The sequence below is a fragment of the Meleagris gallopavo genome, chromosome 1 (genome assembly GCF_905368555.1).
Source record: "Meleagris gallopavo chromosome 1, MGAL_WU_HG_1.1, whole genome shotgun sequence".
Taxonomy (NCBI): Eukaryota; Metazoa; Chordata; class Aves; order Galliformes; family Phasianidae; genus Meleagris; species Meleagris gallopavo.
The window spans coordinates 2,230,037-2,251,617 of NC_139404.1; the positions used below are offsets into that span (position 1 = coordinate 2,230,037).

General features: G+C 40.3%; 1 protein-coding gene across 2 annotated transcripts in view; it reads left to right on the plus strand.

The window, feature by feature from the left end:
* The first annotated feature begins 759 nt into the window (after positions 1–759).
* CHCHD3 (coiled-coil-helix-coiled-coil-helix domain containing 3) overlaps positions 760–21,581 on the plus strand; it is a 195,032-nt gene continuing 174,210 nt past the window's right edge. The window contains exons 1-2 of one of the 2 annotated variants that reach the window (XM_085212975.1): positions 760–944; positions 3,938–4,022. In XM_085212975.1, coding sequence (XP_085069101.1) covers positions 864–944; positions 3,938–4,022 — 166 coding nt within the window. In that variant the 5' untranslated portion in view covers positions 760–863. The remainder of the gene's footprint in view (positions 945–3,937; positions 4,023–21,581) is intronic. The other variant, XM_085213047.1, reaches the window with a different exon arrangement.

Sequence of the window (21,581 nt, forward strand, 5' to 3'; positions counted from 1 at the left end):
CTCTCCCCAGCACAAATCTCTGCAGTTCTGGCAATCTTGGCAGGCCACCAGCCCCATCCAACCTACAGAACAGATGTTATCTGCAGAGCAGCCAGATCCTAGTGAACCTTTTATTTTAGGCTGAAGAGAAAATACATTACATGTTACTAACATTATTCAGCTCTTGGAACGAAGATTACATGTCCAAAGGGGTAATGGTAATTACTGAAAGGAGTTAATGGTCCAAGAGGGTTAATGGTAATTTTATAACATTATAAAAATGGATTGAGGTGCCAATTTGGACTAGATGACCTTCAAAGGTCCCTTCCAACTCAAACATCCTACAAGCTTAGGGCTCCAGCACAGCCTTGAGGAACACTTCCCACAAGGGCCTGTCCTGAGGCATGGTAACATCTTTGGGATGACAGATGCACAACCACACCCCAAATCCAGAACATACCCTCACAGAGGGATAGCCGCATTGGGCCACGACGAACGGCATTTCCCCGCGTACGCAGTTCCTTCAGCCTGGGGCCGCAGAGAACTACACTACCCAGCGAGCCATGCGCGGGAGCCCCGCACTCCGCCCCCGCCTGTTAGCGCTAAGGATCCTGGGAGCAGTAGTCTGTCCACCTACCTCGGGAAGTTTAACTGAAAAAGTTTCCGCACCCTTTCCGGGTGCCTCGCCGCTCTTCGGCGGGTGTGCGCGGTTTCCATGGCTACGGCCCCGCAGCCAATAGGAAGAAGGTTTCTAGGCGCGGAGGGCGGGGTGAAGCGAGCGACGGCCCAGTGAGAGGCGGTGTTGTTGAGAGGCGCACTGGCAGCGGGTACAGAGAGTCTCCTTGGGGCTGTCCCTGGCCGCGGCCTGGTAGCGCCGGGCGAAGATGGGCGCCAGCGGCAGCACTCGGCGTGTCACCTTCGAGGCGGACGAGAATGAGAACATCACAGTGGTGAAGGGCGTGCGGGTGAGAGCGGGGCTCCCCCGGGCCTGGGCGTCTTCTCTAGGACAGATTCTTCTCCGTTCTCTGAGGGGCACGTGGGGCCTGGCCTGCCCGGCTCTGCCCCTGTGCCTGTCTCGTCTTTCTCCCCGTTTTGTGCCGCTGTGCTGCCGGCGTCTGCCTCCCGTTCCCTTCTCTCCTTGAGTTTTGCCCGTTCCCTCCCCTTACTCCTTATTATCCTCAGGTCTTGCTCTCGCTTTCTCTTTTGGTGAGAAGCTTGCTGTGACTGTGCTGGTCCCTCGGTCTGGTCTCCAAGGACAGCACGGTGCTGGGAGAGATGTGTGACTGGAAGAATTTGTTTTGTGCCTTTTCTGATCTCCACGTCTCAAGAGTTGCTCGTGTTCCCACGTTCTCTTACAAGCTGTGTGAGCCAGCAGCATGCTCTCGTAGCCCAGAAGGCCAACGATATCCTGAGCTGTGTGAACAGAGAGGTGGCAGCAGGGAGGGAGGTGACTGTCACTCTCTGCTCTGCACATGTGAGGCCTCATCCGGAGAGCTGTGTCGGGGTCTGGGGCCCCCAGTACAGGAAGGGTGTGGAACTGTTGGAGTGGGTGCAGAAGAGGGCATGAAGATGATCAGAGGGTTGGAGCACCTTTCCTGTGAAGACAGGCTGAAGGAACTGGGCTTGTTCAGCCTGGAAAAGGCTCCAGGGACACCTCATTGCAATATTCCAGTATTTAAAAGGAGTTTATGAACAGGAGGAAAATCAACTTTTTATGCAGATAGATAGTGATAGGACAAAGGGGAATGGTTTTAAACTAAAAGAGGGGAGATTCAGAGTAGGCGTTGGGGGAATTTCTCACTGAGAGGATGGTGAGGTGCTGGCATGGGCTCCCTAGGGAAGTTGTGGATGCCCCATCTCTGGAGATGTTTAATGTTAGGCTGGATGGGGCACTGGGCAGTCTGATCTGGCAGGTGGCAACTCTGCCTGTGGTGGGGGGGCTTGGACCTCGATGAACCTTGAAATCTCTTTGAACCCAATCAATTTTGGGATTCCATATATCCAGTTTTCAGTTCAGTCTACAGAAGCATTCATGTTCTTTCCCATTTTGTGGCACACTGTTGCCTGTAACATAGCGAAGGACAGATAGCTTGTGGCATAAGACACTGCAAAATCTTGCAGCATAGTGATTTGTCAACAGAAGACACTGCATTTCATAGCAGGAGTGATAACGTGTCTTTTATCCCTGCTGATAGGGAGGAGTGTTGCACAGCAAAGGATGGTGGTAACATTTGTTTTGTCACACTAATATTTCCCTGTTCTGGACGTGTAATGGTCTTGGTCAAATAGGTGACTGTATCTTAAGTTACTGTTTAATTACTGGCACTGTTAAGTTACAACAGAGTTTATCATCTTTGTAATTCCTTTTAATTTGATTCCTGTGCTTGGTGAGCATTCATTGCTTTATTGTTGGCTCCAGCTGCTTCAATACTAGGAAGTGCTGTTGAATTTTCTGTGTAGTATCCTATTGAAACTTCTGTAAAGTATCCTGTATCTTGAAATATTGACTACGAAAACTGCATGATATCACAGGTGATAGGGAAATACAGATTCATTAATCAGTGGGGTATCTGTAAGTGGGTCTCTTTATATACCTAAGACTAATTGTGTCAAGTTTGGTTGAGAGATTTGATATTAAGGCAAGAAGTCTTATGATGGAGGAATTTTACCTCTTCAATTGCATGTTAGAGTTCAAATTGTAGCAGAACTTCTCTAACGCAGATTTCTGCCAGTGAGAAACATAGTGCTGTAAAGAACTCTCTAATGAAAAATAGTTTTTAAGGGTAGTCAAAGCTGTGTTCGTGGTGTTCAAGGAAAGTTCTAAGTTGAAAAATAAGAACTTATATGATTTTTTTTCTGTTAGATGTAGGTTACTCCAAAAGTAATGCCTTCTTTTTATTTCTATAGAGAATACAACACTTACAAAGAGCATAATAACACTGTTTAATAGAGTAGTTTCTCAGCTGCGAAACTTTGTTTTTTAGTGTGATCATCACTATTAGCTCTGCATTTTTGCCAGTGATGAACAAGAGCCTGCGTGCTGTGCGCTAAAAAATCTGCGCCAGTGGAAGTAACCTGCTGTTGCCACTGCTGACAGGCACCACCACCTCACTGTGCTCACATCCACTCTTTGGTCTCCATAAACATTCAGCAAGTGTTCACGGATGTCAGTGGGTGCCATTTTTGCCACTTGGAGGAGTTCAATTCCACCTCTTTGCTTCATACGCACTCTTGTGTCAGATACCACTTTGTAAGTCCCTCTTCTGCCTCTGTTGGGATATTGCTGAGAGGGTTCAACATCTACTGCCATACCACCAACATCCACCTCTGACATTGTGGACCAATGGGCATTATTTTCAGGGCAACCCTTTGTTTTTCCTTGAGGTACAGTAGATCTGATATTGGGCACTCTTCTTACTCTCAGTTTGATTCCATGTAATTTGTGACAGTGTTTTTGGGTATGCACATAGGCTGAACTCTGTAGGTGACAATCCTTGCTATGACTGCTGTTGCTCCAGTGCTTTGGGAGCCCTATTAGAATGAAGTTCCTGCTGGGCCAGGTGCTCTGCGACTGCACAGCGTGGTGTTTGACCACCATCCAATAGCAGAGAAAGGCAAAAAAGGCTGATTTAATAGAAGCAACAATGTGCTGGGGGATGGCGGTGTATCCTGTGTTTGATTGTACTGCTTTCTTGTGTTCCGTGAGAAGCAAAATGTTCTGATTCTTTGTACTCACAGAGAAGGGCTCACCCCACCAAGGAGGGGAAGGATGGTTGAAATAATTTATGCTGATATGTTTGATTATGTTGATAACATTTCAGCTGTCCTTGTGTCTTATTTCAAAGCTCTGTCCTATTATACTAAATAAGTTTTACTTCAGTTTTGTGAGGGCAAGGGGTAATGGAGGTGAAGGAGGAGATGCAGGCTGATTGATGGGGCTCGGGGTTTTGTTTTCCAGCTATCTGATAGCGTCATTGATCGGATGAAGGAACCTTCTTCGCCCACTGGAAGACCGCAGTCTCAGCGCCGATCACCTGGTGCAGGTATGCATTTATTTTCTGTGTTTTAGTGGAGGAGAAAAAAAAATGGAATGTGTCATTCAGATTATTGTAATGAACTCACTGCCATTTCGTTGATCTGATTTTTATCCGACATCTAACATTTTTCCTTTCGAAGAAAGAAGCAATTGATGGGCTTTTAGATGAGTTAGATTACTCTTTGGTTTCTTCTAACAATAAAATTTAAAACGCAGCTGTTCTATAGACTTGGTTTACCAAGTTATTATCTGTTGTTAAAGGCTCTTCTTTATTTTTACTTATAAAAAACCATATACTGAATTATACGCTGAGTTCTGAAGTGAAAATTCTTGTGCATTTAATCAACATTGAGTTTTCCTTATAGCGATTTGCAGTTGAAATACACTTAAGCAAATGATAAAAGGAATGATATGTTATTCCCCTGTTGTGGAAGAGCGAAAATGAGTCGTGTACAGTTTGTACAGATTACTGTCCGAAAATGATGGCTTTCCTGTCATTTTTATTTCATTACTGAGGTCTGTTCAGTTGCATGTAGTCTAATTTAAAATAGTTCATCACTGTGGACATGAAAATGAGTGGCAGAGAATTAGACTTATGGTGGTGGTGCCTTGTGATTTATGTTTGTTGACTATGTGGAACCTTTAAGGTTCAAGGAAGGCTTCTTATCAGTTCTCCAGAAATATTGATGATACCAGTATTCCTAAGGGGCCTACTGCCTTGTTACTTACAAAGCAAGACCCCCAAATCTCACCTCCTGATAAGAAGAGTGTCAGAGGCGGATCTTGCAGTAAGACTTGAATGAGTGTCATCTTTCATTCAGCTTAAGCATAGAAAGTTGGTTTCCTTTTGCTTAACTGAAGATGTCTATGGAGTAGAGGTGGCTTTATCGTAGCTGGGTTCCTTCTATAGTCAACAGACAGAAAAATGTATTTTTGGGAGACAACTGATATATTTTATTTGAAAAGTCTACTTCAGAATGAGACAGACTGCCCTCTAGGAATACCAGAGTGAAGAGGTCAGGTGTCAGAGTCTATGTGCTTCAGGTGAGCCTACCCCAGAATGTTTTATTTATAATGATGCTCCCAAATGTTGCTGCTTTAGAGGTTATTTTTCAGCTTTATAAGTGGTGGAAGTGTGACATATTGAAGAATGATAAAATATCAGTGCTGAAAAAGCCTCAAGTTGTCACCTGGCTGCTGAAATGTAGATTGCTCAATAAAATTACTTAGAATTTGGAGCTTTTGTGAGTAAGGTTTGGATGGAATAGGGCTGTGATTTTGTGTCTGAACTGCTGGGTTGTCCATCTTCTCTTGTTTGAATAGCATCCATATGATGATGTTAATGTGTTTTAATGTGGTGGAGAATTTATATTAAGAAAATGATTTATGTGAAATAATATTTGTGCATCCTAACTGCTTACATTGTGATACCTGTTGCTTTTCATCCTTAAATGAGTTATGGAAGTAACCTTGAGAACAAGAAAGTGGGGTTTTTGGGATGTGACTGCAGAGATGAAGGCTGGAATGCCTAAGAAATTGTTTACTAATTCACAGTTTGCACATAGCTTGGTCTTCTGCTTCTCTTTGTGTGTTGGAAATCATTTATTATTATTATTTTTTTTTTTCCTTTCTTCACTGAAAGGCTTAATGAATCTCTCGATCTTCTGCAAGCTTGGGAGATGTTACTTGTATTTTTGCTTTAAGAGCCAGTAATTGAGGTGAAGTGCTTGTATTTACACAGGAATAATCAAGGTTATACCTCTGTTGCTCAAATGATTTGTATTTAAGAAGATGAAATTATACTTAAGTACACATTGCCATACCATCTATTCCTCAGCCACTGAATGATTTTTGATGAAGAATTACAAATGATTGAGTTTCTTTGATGCTGTAACAACAATCAAGCTATTTATTTTGGAACTACGTCTTAACTTGTCAGGGGCTGCACTTGTTTGATGAGGTGTCATTAAAGAAGGACACTCCTATCAAAGCCAGTGCTCTGATGACTTACTATTGAACTACTCTGGCTTTGGGGGCTGGATCCCAAATCTGGAGATCTTTCTGCTGTGATGCAGCTCTGCTTGGTGTTGGTTTCTTCATTAAGCCCTCCTGTGCTGCTGATGAGACGTGTCTCCCACGGCTCCTCCTGTGTATGAATCCGGGTAGAGTGACTTGTTTTTCCATCTGGGTGGATCACTCACAGCTTCTGAAGAGAGTTTTTAAAGAGTGGTGTTGTTTGAAGGCTGGTTCTGGCTGCTGGATTCCCAGCTGGCCAATTTCAGAACTTGGCAGATTCTTAGCCTACGTTTATATCATGGTGTATTCTAGATAAACGATGCTTGTTTCTCCCTCTAGAGTTTTCTAATTTATGTAGACAATAGAAACAATCCTTAACTCAAGTCTTCAATAGCTTTTGGTTGAGAAATAATTGATTGGATTATGTGTAAAAGTGTGTATCTTGCTGCTTGCTGGTATATGATGTATTTATTGACTTCAGTTTCGGGTTGGAAAATGAAATTGCATACATTTAACAATGAAACTTGACATCTAAATACTGCGTCTTAAAACATCCTTGCTTGCTTGGATCATTTTATGACTGTTGAGTAATATCGAATGCACTAAAATATTTAACAAGAGTAAAATCTTTAAAGTATGTCTGTAATTCCTAAAGCAATATTGATGAAAAGTAATTTGGTCAGATGAGAGAGCTTTTTCTTTTTCTTTTTTTTTTTTTTTTTGAGGATTCATTATACCTAAAGTTGGAACACACAAAGGGAATGGTTTAATTCATTTTAATATAGTGAATATCTGGAAAGCTAGTAATCTATTATGAGTGAGTTTTTTTTTTTAAAAAAAAAAGTGATTAAATTATCAAGTTTCTGCATCTCAGCTTTTTCTTGGTTGTTATTACAGAAGCAAACTACACTGTGGATGCAGAGGATTGTTTTATTTATTTTTAACTGTATGTTTGCTGTTGTTACCATCCTGTCCTTATGAAAAGACAGTAAAGGACCCATGTCACAGTGCTGTGTGTTGTGAAGGTGTGAAATAAGGCTGGTACTGCTGATGCCTCTTCAGAAGTTGGATTAGATTTGGAATGGTTCCTGTGAAATGCATTTTTCTCCACAACCTTGTTCGTTTGTGTGGAATGACATCTTTTCATTGTGTGCTCTGTTGTGATGGTGTCCATATATTTTGGTGAAGTTTCTGGAGCCCACGGTATCTCAGTTCAGTCAGAAACACACCAAAGTATTGCTGAGATGGGCAGGAATGTGCGTTTGAAGAATTAGGTTCTAGTTGAAGATGCAACTGAAATTGAGCTAAACTTTAGTAGAGCAAACTTAAGCTTCCTCAAGCTTGTTAGTAGGATCCCATGGGAGGCAGCTCTGAGAAACGAGCTCAGGAAAGCTGTCAAATCTTTAAGGGCAACCTCTTCCTAGTGCAAGAGCAGTCCATCCTTGTACTCAAGGGAATGAACAGATCTATCCTGAGAGTGGTCTCATTAAATGGGGAACTCATGACAGGGCTCAGGAGGAGCTTTGGCAGGAGATAGAAGCAGCGATTGACTACAAAAAGATGGGATCTTTCTATGAGGTAAGGACAGTAGGTGTCACTTACTTCAACCTTGACAAGACTTTCAATGCTCTTACTATATTACTGCATCCATATTAGGATGTTAGAAGATGGATGGCCAGAAGACAAGCTGGATTAAAAAACATTGGCCGGGGTCAGCAGGTTGTGGTTAATGGGTTTCCTTTTTCTGGAGGCTGGTAACAAATGGTCTACTGCTGGAGTTTGTCTCGTATAACAGATCTAATCTTTCAGAACATGTGTAAAGGTGCAGTGCATATTCCTTAATGCAGGTGACTCCAGTTAGATCGACACTGTCAATATGCTCAAGGGCAGGGCTGCCATCCAGAGGAACCTAGGCAGGCTGGAGGAGTGAGCCAGCAGGAGCCTCATGAAATGTAACAAGGGTAAATGCAAAGTCCTGCACCAGGTAAGAAGCAATCAATTGCTACAGTGCAGGCTGGGGATGCCCTCTGGGGAACAGCTGTGCTGAAAAGGAACTGGATGCTGGAAGGCAGTGCAGGAGACAGAGTTAGCTAACAGCATCCTGGGCTGTACAAATGGGAGCAAATTAGCACAGCAAGGGAAGGGGTTTTCCTCTTCTGTTCAGCAGTTTTCTGATCACCTCTAGATTACTGCATCCAGTTTTAGACCCATCCATACAAGGCATTGGTCAGCTAGCTTGAGGTCAGCAATGGTCAGCTGCTGAAGTGTCTTTCCTATGAGGAGAGGAAGCTTGGCTTCTTCAGCTTGCAGAAAAGAAAGATTTTGGAGACATAATAGCATCCTTCCTATAGCTTATTGAAATGGTGGCAACAGGTATTTTATGGTGATGCATTGTATGAGAATAAAAGATAGTGGATGGGAAAGCAGGAGAGATTCAGACTGGAAATAAGGAAAAACTATGTCATGATGGGGTTGGTCAAGCACTGGAAGAGGAAAATCTTATTTCAACACTAAAGAGTGACAGAGCATATATATTCTCATTACTCCTGCTAATGGTGTTTCTGGAGAGTCAGATGCTGGATGAAGAAAATAAAGCTGTTTTCTGATGACAAATATTTTAGGAGGCTGTGCTGTGTTGCTCGTGACTTTGAGTTGTGTTGTATTTACATGTTTTGTGTATATCTGGAGGTTTACAAAATTTTGCTAAATTTATGCTAGTTAAGCAAGAATCTTCTGCAAATAAATCCTTAGTTCTGTGCCCTTTAATGTATTTGCTATTTTCATCTATTTTTTTGTTGCAGTAACACTTTTTTTCCACGTAAATGGAAGATTAAGTAAATTGACATTTCTGTGATGTTATTGTGTAACATTGACTCTTATTTCTAGGAAAGAAAAAAAAGAACTTCGGGGGAAAAAAAGCAAGATATTTTTGATGCCTTGTTGTTTGTCTTGCTATGAGATACTTGTACATCTCTGACTGTTTCTTTCAACCACTGGCATTATTTCTTCATTTAGCAGTAACCAAGAAAGCCTGGTCTCTCCATTTGCTAATACTTACTCTGTCCTGCTCTATCTGCAGCACTGGGTATTCTTTAGTAGTTTTTAGATGTAAAATCAATTGGGTAGGAATCCCCAGGCAACAAACTGAGCTAACCTATGGGCCACCACGAGTAGCCTGGATGGCCTAGATTTGGATCTTATACAAATAACCACGTTTGTGGTTTTGCACTGATTTCTCTCTGACTTTTCTTTTTTTCACCAAGTTTAGAGAGGTTTGTGAAAACTTCTGAAGCCCCAAAATCCTAGAAGCCTGTCATCATGCTATCATGACAAAAGTATATGATGAAAATATACAATTCTGTGATATTTCAGAAAACATTCTGTAGCCATTAAGGCACATCCTGCTGCTCCTTATGAGGGAAGTGGTATAAAACACAGCTTCATCTGATCATCATTGCTTCTCACTCCCAGGCTATTGTCTGCACAGGGTATTTTTTTATTATTTTTTTATTATTTTTTTTTTTGGTGCTTGATTTAAAGCTGAGCAAACTGTCTTGGGTGTTCTTGGACGTGATGCTGTAGTGTTCACTCATGCTCTCACATGGCTTGTTATATTGCCACTTAGTTGTCACTGAGTTTCTTGGAGATAACATTATTTTCAGTGATGTATATTGATATTCTTTGGGTTAAAGGTTCACTATTGATGGAAGTATTTTATTATCAAAAGGTGAAACGTCTTGTAACTCACTCGACTGCTAAAGATGCCTAACTTTTAGTACTGTCACTCTAACAGCAAATCTTTAGCTGAGCCTGACATTCTTGTCACTGGATTGCAGGAGTATAGGGAATGTAGAATTATGCATGGGAGATGAAGTAAGTATTGCATAAATTTAAGTTCTCACTGTCTTTGTGACATACAAGGTGTTCTGTGAATGCTTTCAGATGGCTGGGTATGTCCTTGTAAAATAGTTCTTAAATTAGAAGGATAAACAACTAACTAATGCAACCTGTACTTTTCACTATACCGTTTGTTTTCACCTATAGTAATTGGAAGATGAAAGCTGTGGGAGGGCTTAGTTCACTCTGAGTCCTGAAAGTACAGTATTAGCTGCATCAGAAATGGTGTGAAGAGTTGGGTAGATGTAATGAGAATGTTAGAGAGCAGGGAAAAGTCCACATTTAATTGTTTAAAAGACTGGGCTTGTTGAATGTGAAGAAGTTACTTAGATGTATGGGAGCAGTGCCTAGAACCTTGCTGGTTTCTTATAGTGAGAATGCAAGAGTCTGTATGTACAGACATGTTAATGTGATGCTCATCTATGAAAAGGGTCATAATGAGGATCCAGGGATCCACAGGGTTATTAAGCAAAATTTCTTCTCAGAAATAGTGATTAGGCATTGAAACAGGCATTAAAACAGTTGCCCAGGGAAGTGCTGAGTCACCATCCCTGGAGGTGTTCAAAAAGAGGGTCAGTGTGGCACTGAAGATATATATGGTTTAGTGGGCAGTATTGGTGGTAGGTGGATGGTTGGACCAGATGATCTTAGAATTCTTTCCCAACCATAATGATTCTATTATTCTGTGGTACTGGGAGTACTCTGTTGCCCTGTGTGCCCAATGGTTGTCAAATTCAAACGAGTTTTGATTCTTCACTGAAATACTGTCTTTGAGATATCATCACAACTGTGCCTTTGGGCTGCCTACTTTAATTGAGTTTTGAGTACTCATACATTCTGGACTGCAGCAGTTGTCTTAAGTGACCAGAAGCAGGAGCTGTTGAAACTTCTCAAGCAAATATCATACATCTTAAGGCTACGGTCCAGCTTTTGAAGAAGTTTTGCAAATCGTGTCAAACTTAAGGGTTTTTTTTTCCTCTGCAGCAGCTTCTTTAGCAACTTCACTACTGGTGTTTTAAGTGCAAACGACAGTGGGAAGGAATGAGCACAAAGATGCTGTTGCTGGAACTGGAGAGTGTGGAGATGGCTTGAGCAGCCTGGGATGTGGGAAGGGCACCAAGTCTTGTGCATTTCGACTCTGGGGATTACACCATCAGTTAATGGAAAAGCTGAATTGGGATGATTTGTAGCACAGGTTTGTATTTAAAAGTATTATGTGGAAATTCTTGGAATGATATCATTGAGTGCCAGAAATGTTATAATTGCTACATTCAATACAACAGTCCTTACCTTTCCAGGTATTAATTTTGACAGTGTTTTCTCAGAAATACACTTAGTCCACTGTGTAATAGTCCAGAAAATGGTTTGGATTGTTTTCTGTAAGGTAGTTTGTGTTGCTGCTTATAATAATGATCTTGAAATAATCCTCAAGTTTTCATAGTCATAGACTAGATTTTTATCCCTAATAAAGAAGTAATATGCTGTTCAAGGAAGGAGTCGCTGTTTTTTGTTTAGCCAAAATACACCACTTACAGTTAAATTATTAATAACAAAGCCCAGAAAACCTACTTAGCCCCTGAAAAACCTTATTCACCTCCAAAGTGGACTGTGTGATATACATACACTTAAATATGGCCCAGGAATGGCATCTGCATTATTGTTATCCCAGAGTTTGGCATGGCGCTAATTTGACTTGTACGATTTTGCAATTGGAAGGGCCGCATGCAGAAGATGTCTTTCTCTCTCTCTTTTTCTTTGTTTCATTGTAATGTAATGATCGTGTTGAACTCTGTATGAAAAAGTGGTCCATTTGTGGGAGGCATTTAAGGCTGGAATTGAAATAATCACTCCCCCTACTTTTCTCCATCTGCTTTTGCTTTACTTGTTGTTGTTTAGTGTTGTAAAAGGAGCTAAAAAAGCTGATTCTGAAGCAAGTATAGGAATTGAATTTTTGAGAGCTTATGGCATTGAGTTCTTTTTTTCTCTTTTGCATTCTCACTCTGACCTGCATGTAGATCTACCACATGGATATTGCCGTGTATTATGTGGGCATCTGATGTAATTAGAGGATCTTGTTTTACAATCGATAAAGAACTTCTGATATTCCAAATGAAATTTAAAGAGAGAATAGTCTGTGTGAGGTCCTGTCCTATCTGTATGCATAAATACGTAGGTCTTAGATCAAGATAGATTCATATAAAAGAAGCCAGCTTCTTTTATAGTTTTTTCTGTTACATATGGTTTTCTGTGTTTGTGGCTTTTAGTGGATAGAGAGAATTTAGCTTTCAACTGGCACTCATTTAGAAGTGTCGTTTTTTTGTTTCCATATATTCTTTGAAACAGGTAATTCTTGTGTACTGCACACTGTGTGCTTTTTTGGTCTCAAGTGGATTTGTCAAAATTAAATTTCATGCTATTCTGCTTAAGGCTTCGTGTGCTCTATTAGGGTTTACTGAGTGCAGGCATTTGCTCCAAAAAATCTTTCTGAGGAGGTGTGCAGTGCCTGCATAAAGCAATTTCGTCATAGGTAGTGTAAAGAGCATAGCCAAAGAATTTGCTTAGAAATGGCTTCTAGGTTGGAGCTGTCTGCTTTTTAATGATAAAAGCACAAGATCTGTGTGTGCTACAACAGTTTTCTAGTATTAGGGGAAATTCCTGTAGGCATTCAGAGCCAGGCTGGATGTGGCTCTGGGCAGCCTGGTCTGGTGTTTGGCAGCCCTGCGCATAGCAGAGGGTTGAAACCAGATGATCATTTTCAACCCAGGCCATTCTGTGATTCTATAAAAAGCAACTCCTTGTTGCGGCATGTGAGTCTCATATCAATTTCTAGCGCTACAACAAGCTGGATTAAGAAAACCAGTGAAGCTATCTCAAAAAATGTAGGAAAAGACCCAACCTGGAAAAAAGAGATTGCAAAGGGCTTCGTGAAATGTGTACAAAATGGCATGTAGTAATGAGTTTTAGGGTCTAAATGGTTATGCATTTATGCATGGAATTGGTGCTTTTACTCGTGCTGAGCACTGAATTGTTTGGGAGTAAACTCCTGACAAAGATTTAGACCTTTGAACAGAGTTTTAGGCTGAACTTGGGGAAAATGCTGCCAGAATCCATCGTATGTTTATAAGGCAGTCTTGGGGAAGAGACAGAAATCACAGTTCACACACACGTGCTGAAATTCTCGGTTCGTACTGAGAGTTGAATGTGCTGGAGATTACCCAGAGAAGAAGAGCTCTGAACAATTTAATATTTCCTGTGAAATTTCTGCCTTTGACTTCTTCAGTCCATGCTGTGTCGAGGCACCAGAACAAAACCCAGCTATTTCTCCTTTGTCCTTCAGAGACCTTTCGTGGGATTAGAGGTTGGAAAGGGTCAAAAAGACCAGATAACTGGCTGAGATAAAAGGGTATGTAATTGAAAGGATCGTTAGAGTAAAAGTCATTTGGAGCAGCTTGAATAGTTTTGCTATCTTAAAGAATAAAATAAAAAATATTGATAGTCTTAATGGTGTAAAGCTGAGAAGGAAATTAGAATACTTTGCTTTTACCAGTATTTGTCCTGATAGCTCTATGCCAAGGAATTGTCATTCTGCTATGTAGCATCCTCTCCAGTTTTTTAGTAAAATATATTCTTGCCCAACTCTCCACTGACTACAACTGTCAATAAAATGAAAATAAGTGGGGAACTGTAATGGGGAAGAATGCTTCAGAATATTTCTGAGCCAAGTCTTTGAACTGGTAAGAAATCATTTTAAATCACATGAATTGGGAGTGGGTTCTGAGTGCATTTTTTCTCTTTCCTTATTTAAAAATGCCACTTGTTAGGTGTTATGTTACTCAGAGGTCTCCTTATCCTGTGTAAATAATAAGACTTGGTGGTTTTAATAGATTATGCTACTTTTCTTTCTATCATGCTTTATATACAGGCAATCTTCGGCGTGATATTAAAGAATACTTTAGAGGTATGGTTTATCACATTAAGATGAAAGGAGAAGCTTTGTTTTATTCTTTCATCTTCCAGCTGCAACCAAGTGTTACTAAACCTCTTCATCACTTGTCAGATCAGACAAGTTAAGTATATTGTATAGTGCTTTTTTTTTTTTTTTTTTCCTTGAAAGCTTTCTACTACTTGTTTTTTTAGTTAAACAGGAGGTAACCACTTAAAGACATTTCTCCTACCTCAGGGGAGCTGTCGGCAGTTTCATTTACTGCTACAGTTTCATTCTTTCCTGAGACTTCTGCATGTTTGCATATCTACTGAATTCCTTGAGCTCATGTTCAGATATATTCCTGAAGTTCTGAGGAACACCAGACTGGAAATTTCAGTCTTCAGGTATTGCTACCTGTTGTTTTAAAACTAGAAAACAGATGAAGGAAATTCTTTCTTGGTACAATCATAGAATGGCCAAGGTTGGAAGAGACGTCAAGCATCACAAAGCTCCAACCTCCTGCCTCATGCAGGGCCACAAACCTCCCCACTTAATACCAGACCAGGCTGCCCAGGGCCCCATCCAACCTGGCTTGGAAAACCCCCAGGGATGGACAGGGCATCCACAACCTCTCTGGGCAGCCTGTTCCAGTACCTCACCACTCTCAGAATAAAGAACTTCCCCCTGATATCCAGCCTAAATCTTCCCTCCTTCAACTTCAAACCATATCCCCCTGTCCTGCTGTTATCTACCCTTTCCAAGAGTTGACTCCCCTCCTGTTTATAGGCTCCCTTTAGGTCCTGGAAGGCTGCAATGAGGTCACCCTGCAGCCTTCTTTTCTTTCTTCCCTTTGCCCCTCAAGGTTTGTTGTGTATCTGTTTTAACATCTGTGTGTTTGTTCTATTATCCAGCAGTGTTTCATAAAGCCAATTAATTGGATTCTCATTTTTAGCTTTATAAGTGTTTGATGTCACCTGTAAAGTAAGCATCAGGTCTGAGCTAGCCAGTTAGTACGGGTGAAGCACTGGGGTTCATCCCATTCTGTGAAAGTCTTCTATTTATCCTTGCTGTCAAGAGCTCTATACAGAAAGAACGTTCATGAATTGTTCATCTGTGATGATTTTTTAATTATTTTTTTCTTTTGCATGTGTGAGAAAGGATAGCTTTATTTAAGGGAAAGAACTCAATTATCCTTGATGATACTGAGTGACACTTCTCAACAGGCAGAGATGGCACTGAGTGTTCTGCAATCTAAGTAGGAAAAGCAATATGTGCAGAAATTGGCTGAGAGAATTAGAAAGGTGATTATTATTTAAGGGTGATTTCAATCAGACACCTAAGGAATCTGATTTTTGGAGAAGGAGCATTGGATGATGCCTCATGTCTCTGTCAACTAAGTTTTGACCAATTGACTATTATGGCTACACCCAGTTTACTTTTAATCTGTACTGTCATTTGCAGAAGAGGGGGCAGAATGTTTTAATGGAAGGAAGTAATGAACCTCATGAATTCCTAAATTAATGGGAAGCATCTTTGCTGACAATCAAACTATTATTTTTTTCTTAGGACAAACAGCACCATTAAAAAGCTGTCAGTGGGGAGGGGTGGTACATCAATTTAAAGATCAGTCATTTTGAGAAGTTGTTTTTGTTAATGTGTCTCATTAACACATACATTTTTAATAACTAGTAGATTATAGTTGCAAGGACTTAAAACATTTCAGCGTGGCCTTCCAGTATCTGAAGGAGGCCTACAGAAAAGCTGGGGAGGGATTTTTAATAAGGGCATGTAACGACAGGACGAGGAGAAATGGCTTTAAGTGGAAGAGGGTAGACTTAGGCTAGATATAGGAAGTAATACTTTACTGTGAGAGTAGTGAGATGCTGGAACAGGTTGCCCAGCAAGGTTGTGGATGCTCCCTCCCTGGAAGCATTCAAAGCTGGGCTGGATGGCGCTGTGAGCAGCCTGGTCTGGTGGGAGGCATCCCTGCCTATAGCAGAAGTTGGAACTAGATGATCTGAAAGGACTCTTCCAACCCAAAATTTTTTCAGTTGTGACTATTTTCAGTGTTCAGAAATGATTGCAAGTGTCACAGTTTTGTATGTAGTTTTCATTTATTATTACAAGCAGCAATATGGGGCTAAGTGCTGGTTTGAGACTATTTCAGCTCTCACACTTCAAGATTAACAATTTTGTAGCACTCGATGATAAATATACTGGCTTCAGCGAAACTGGCTTTGTAAGACACATCACAGTGTTTTGTAGTTCTCTTCCATTTTCCTCAACAGAGATGAATTCTTGCTCCTGTGTACAACCTTAACACCCTCCATAGCCAGAGTGCTTTGATGTTCTTCCCTCTGTAAGTCATTGATTCTGATTGACAAGACCTGCTAACAAATGCTGATTTAAGTGTTCTTATACTTTAGGTATGGATTTAGTTTCTTTGTATATTCTGGTTGTCATCTGATTTTAGTCTGACCATCCTGGTGATGAGACTGCATGCTCTGTAGTTTTCATCTGAGCTGAATAAACAAACTCTGGAATTGCTGTTTTCTCTGCACTGAGACAAAACATCAATGTTATCAGTCTGTTATTGTAACTTGAATGAATCAATTGGAGATTAGGTGTGAGAGCACCACAACAGCTGTTAAAGATCCACTTATTTATCACTGCAGGCTTCCCTTTGTATCTAATTTTGAGTGAAGTGATTGCTTTTAGATTTTGTACACAGATTCAGTGCCCATCTCATTGGTTAAAATTATGATTTGATGTGGTTAAATTTTTTTCTGAATATTGGCTTTGACTGGATTTTTATTTTATACTCTTTAAAACTTAGGATAACTTGTTAAATTGCTTTAACGTACAAGAAAGCAGTTTGGCATCTTGCTTTATATTTGTACACAACTCCAACCACTGAGAAATCACATTAACAGGATCAGCAGGTATATTGATGAGTGTTATCTTTGGGTAAAACACTTTCTTTTTTCCTCTTTATCTTTTCATTAACCTTTATAGGTAACAACCTACTTTCTCTGCGTGTTCCCCCCTTCCTCCCGTACTGTGATTGCCTTAAAGCCTTTCAGATAACTTGGTTTTTATCTCTTCTCTTTCCCACAATAATTTTCAAAGCTGGTAACCAGTTCTATCCAAACTTCTCAGAGGGATTTTCTAAATTCTCAGAAAGCTTGTAAATGAATTCCTCATTCTTTAGAAGTCATTTGGTGACAATTGGTACAACTGCGATGTTTCCAGATAAGATTATTGATCAGTATTATAGACTGCCTTCATACTGTTGAACAGCTTTACTAAATGAAAATAATCACTGCTGTTTTCTACAGACAGCATGTTCTGCCTTACCGTATTTTGACCGTTAAGGCTTTTCTTGTGCTCCTAGGAATTTCCTCAAAATGATAAGTTTGAGCAAAGCTTCTTGCTGAGTGAGGCTGATATGCAATGCAGTATTTAGAACGAATGCTTCTCACCACAAACACTCATACCTCACAAATAGTCTTTTCTCATCATTATCGTTTTTGCTGGTTTAATTGTAGTTTGCCCTCCCTGAATTCTGTACCTCTTCCCTTTCACCTTATCAGTGCTTTAAAATTGCTTTTTCCCATTGCCATCTTTTATCTTTTGCCTAGCTGGACTTCTTCTCTAGTCCTTTCCTTGAAAAGGGCCAGTCTCCTTGGTTGATAGGGTAACTGCAGAGTTCTCTGATGTCTATCCCTGTCTGGAAAAACTTGGAGCACTATGAGGCATGGAGGCTTCCTGTTGCTTATCGAATGGCAGAGCTGGGGAAGTCCTGGAGTGTTGGAAGGCTGCAGAAAAGCCCATGCATCAGTGAGCTGGGGGATCTGGGAGAGCTTGGGTAAATAGAAGGGGGAGATTCTTTAGGGTAGTGAATCTGTCACATGAGGTTTTGGGATCTCATACTGCTCTTTGAGTGCTTCCTGATGCCTGGCTGTTGCACACATCTGAAATCTGGTATCTGGAAGGAGGTAGGTGCAGAAAGATGCCGTTCTTCAAAAACAGCTGAGGGATGGGACAAATAAGCAGTTGCTCTGCTCCTGATAAAATAAAAAGAGGATTTCTTAAATTTTCTTTGTCTGATGTTGGCTTTAGGTAACAGAGTAGTTACAAGTTAGTAATGGGCACAGGTATCAATGAGTGATGGTGTTGGTATGGGATAGTCCTTTGGAACCAGTTTTATTGTATTACTTACTATGTGACCCCCTCAGGAGACTGAGAGACCTGTGATTTGTGCCCTACTACAGGACAGGTAGGCAGAATGCTTCTGTAATGTATTTTGCAGCTGATGAGTTGATACAGAGATGCTGTGTGTAAAGCTTTGGGCCAGTTATAGAATTCACTTTCCTGGTTTAAATAGCACAGTGCCCTGAAAGAAAGCAACGTTACTGTGTTCATGAGAGAAATAAGGCCTAAATCCACAAGAAGCCAGCTTATCATTGATTTAGTGCAAAGGAAAATAATGCTGGTTAATTTTGCAGAGCAGGGAAAATTTCCTTTGGCACTGGGAGCTGTGAATAAGCAGCAAGCTTTGGAAATCGTGGAAGGATTGAATGTCAGAAAGCTGAAGCACCGTCATCATCACTGGTGGATGCTGTATCCACCATCAAACACCAACCTGTGGTTATCTTTCATTGTGTTTGTTTGCCCTGATTCCTGATTGATTGTTCAGTTTGGTTTCGTTTTGAATCTCTTTGTGGCTGTTAGAGAAGGACTGACTCTATTACAGAGCATGCTAAGATCATTTGAAGTTATCAATACATGAGTGTGAATGGAAAACAGAAAAATCAGTTTAGGTTGGAAAGTTAAATGAACATAGATTTATATGTTTCAAGACACTTATTCGAAGAGGAAAAAAACAGTTCCTTATACATATGTATAGTCACTTATGCTGTGTATGAGATACACAACAATAGAAAACAGCATTAGTCTGTCTTTATCCCACTACATACTCATGCTCATCCCATTTAGTCACTCATTAAGTCTTTACTTACATTGTTTGGCAGCAGTACCCGTTTCCCATGCTTTGATCCACATGTGTATAAAAGCAGGGGCTCCTCAGCCACTCAGACAGTTGGCACATAGACATTTGACAATAAAATCCAATGCCTAGAGGTACTGTGAGCTGGTGTTCCCACCAATGGAAAGGTATGTGAAATTATTCTCAACAGAGGGCTTTTTGTCTGAGTGATGAACAACTTTGTGAACCTTATTCTTGTTGAAAGCTACTGCAATCCAGAGCTGTAATTGGCTAAAATTGACTTTTCAGTGCTGCTGATAGTGTGCAATCACAGCTGGAGAATCTTTAAAGACAGTGGTAGTAGATGGAACATGAAAATGTGCCATTTATGTAGCCTTGACAGTACAGACAGTCCTATTCTGGAATGCTGGCCTGGGCAATAGTAGTTATAATTCTTTGTAGTTAGTGGTAACTTCTAAATGTAAAATCGGAGAGATGTTTTAGTTTATGTGCCTTTTACTGTTGCACATAGTTATACCTGATAGCATTCTGTCCCATGTAGAGGTAGAGGATGTTGATTGAGATACATGTGATAAGGTAACATAATTTTAGGTGATTTATTTTCCCCAACCTGCCAAGTAAGAATTCAGATAAGGCTGACTGTCACAGCTTCTGTATTGTTCACTTGATTCCATCTTATTACTTTTGTGAAACAAGATTGTTTTTATTGAAGTTTCTTTGATATTACCTAGCTTTAATCAATAACCTTCAAGTTCATTATTTGTGTTAACAAAAATTGTGGGTCCCATTGCAAATTTAGTGATATTAAAGTGGTATTTAGTGGTGTTCCAGTACCTGAAGGGGACCTGTAGGAAAGCTGGGAAGGACTTCTTATAAGGGCAGGTACCAACAGGATGAGGGGATACGGCATTAAACTGGAAGAGGGTAGATTTAGACTACATATAGGAAGAAATGCTTTGCTGTGAGAGTGGTGAGACACTGGAACAGGTCGCCCAGCGAGGTTATGGGTGCTCCCTCCCTGGAAGCATTCAAGGCCAGGTTGCATGGAGCTGTGAGCAGCCTGGTCTGCTGGAGGTGTCCCTGCCTAAAGCGGAGGTTGGAACTAGATGATCTGAAGGATCATCTTTCAACCCAAACCATTCTATGACATACGTATTCAGAAAACACTGCAGTTTATTAAAAATGAAGCAGATCTTTTCAGATTTCACACTGTTCTTTGTACGCAGAGTTAGATGTGATTTTTTATTTTTTTTTTATTTTTTTTTATTTTTTCCTCCAAGAAAATAGAAGGAATACAAGTAAATTCCCCATATGGTCAGATAAAATAACTTCACTGTAAACTTATGAGCCACGAAGATCAGAAACAAGACAGCTTAAATTGTCTTGAAAGAACACTACATGTTTAATCCAACTGAAGGCAGTCTGATAAAATTCTTCCCATTATCATCTACAGTGTGTTTGTTTATTTTTTATATTGTGAGTTATGGGAACCTGATGCTTTTATCCATTGTATTCAGCAACAAAACACTTGCAGCTGATGTATAGTAGGAAGTACTAGTGCAGACAGCTGAAATAGCAAGTCTCTCACCTGTTGCTTGAAATCTAAGGATGTCTTGTTAGTGATAGTCTCATAAAGGTATGTGATTCTTCTTTATTTATTATATACACAAATATGTTAAATGAAGAGGACAACAAACTGCCTTATGGCTAAATAGCTGACGAAACCAATTTGTGTGTGTGTGTGTGTGTGTGTGTGTGTGTGTGTGTGTGTGTTTGTGTGTTGCAGAGGCAAATGGGAAGTGTGGGTTAAGAAAAGTTGGTTGAAAAGATTCACAACTTCGTAAAGATAATGACTTGAATTTATATCACTACATGAAGATTTATTGTAACTGACAAAGCATGAATTCTTAGAGAAAATACATGCTTGTACCTAATTTTTAACTGCCTTTTTTTTAAATTCAGTCTTACTGGTGATAAATTATTTACTATATTAGCTCTTGGGTGTTTCTAGATAGATACTCCATATTTCATGTTTCTTTTCTTGCAGTATTTCCCTATCTCTGTCCACCTGTTATATGTAATTTAAGTTCTCTAAGACAGGAAATCTTTTGTCAGGACAATTTTTTTTCCCTGCAAGTAATTTTAAGTTTGAAGAAAATTCTAAGCATTATTCAAGGCCAGGCTGGACGGGCTTTGAGCAACCTGGTCTGGTGGGAGGTGTTCCTACCTACAACAGGGGTTGGAACTAAATGATCTGAAAGGTCCCTTCCAACCCAAACCATTCTAGGATTCCATGAAGCATCCCCTTACAGATTTTTTTGAGCATTCTCTACATTGCATTCTTTCTTGGTGCACACATCCACACATATATATGTGTTTTTTTTCCTAATAATTATGAAGTCTTACTGAAGAATTGCACCAACGCAAAATCATGTAGTAGAAGAGCTCAGCCAATGGGAATGAATCTCAGGAATTAGTTACTTGTAAATAGATCTGGTAAGCACAAACAGATGGAAACCCTATTGAAAGCAATATAAGGCAAAACCTTGCAGTTCAGCTCTCTCCTGTTTTTCCAGACCACCCTTATTAAGTCTGCGCTGATTCACTATTGGGATTTACTGCTGAAGTTACAATAATGGAATACTGAAAAGAAGATGTTCCAAATACAGTGTAACTAACTTTACTTCGTTATTTCTAGATCATCTACCAACTTATTGCTA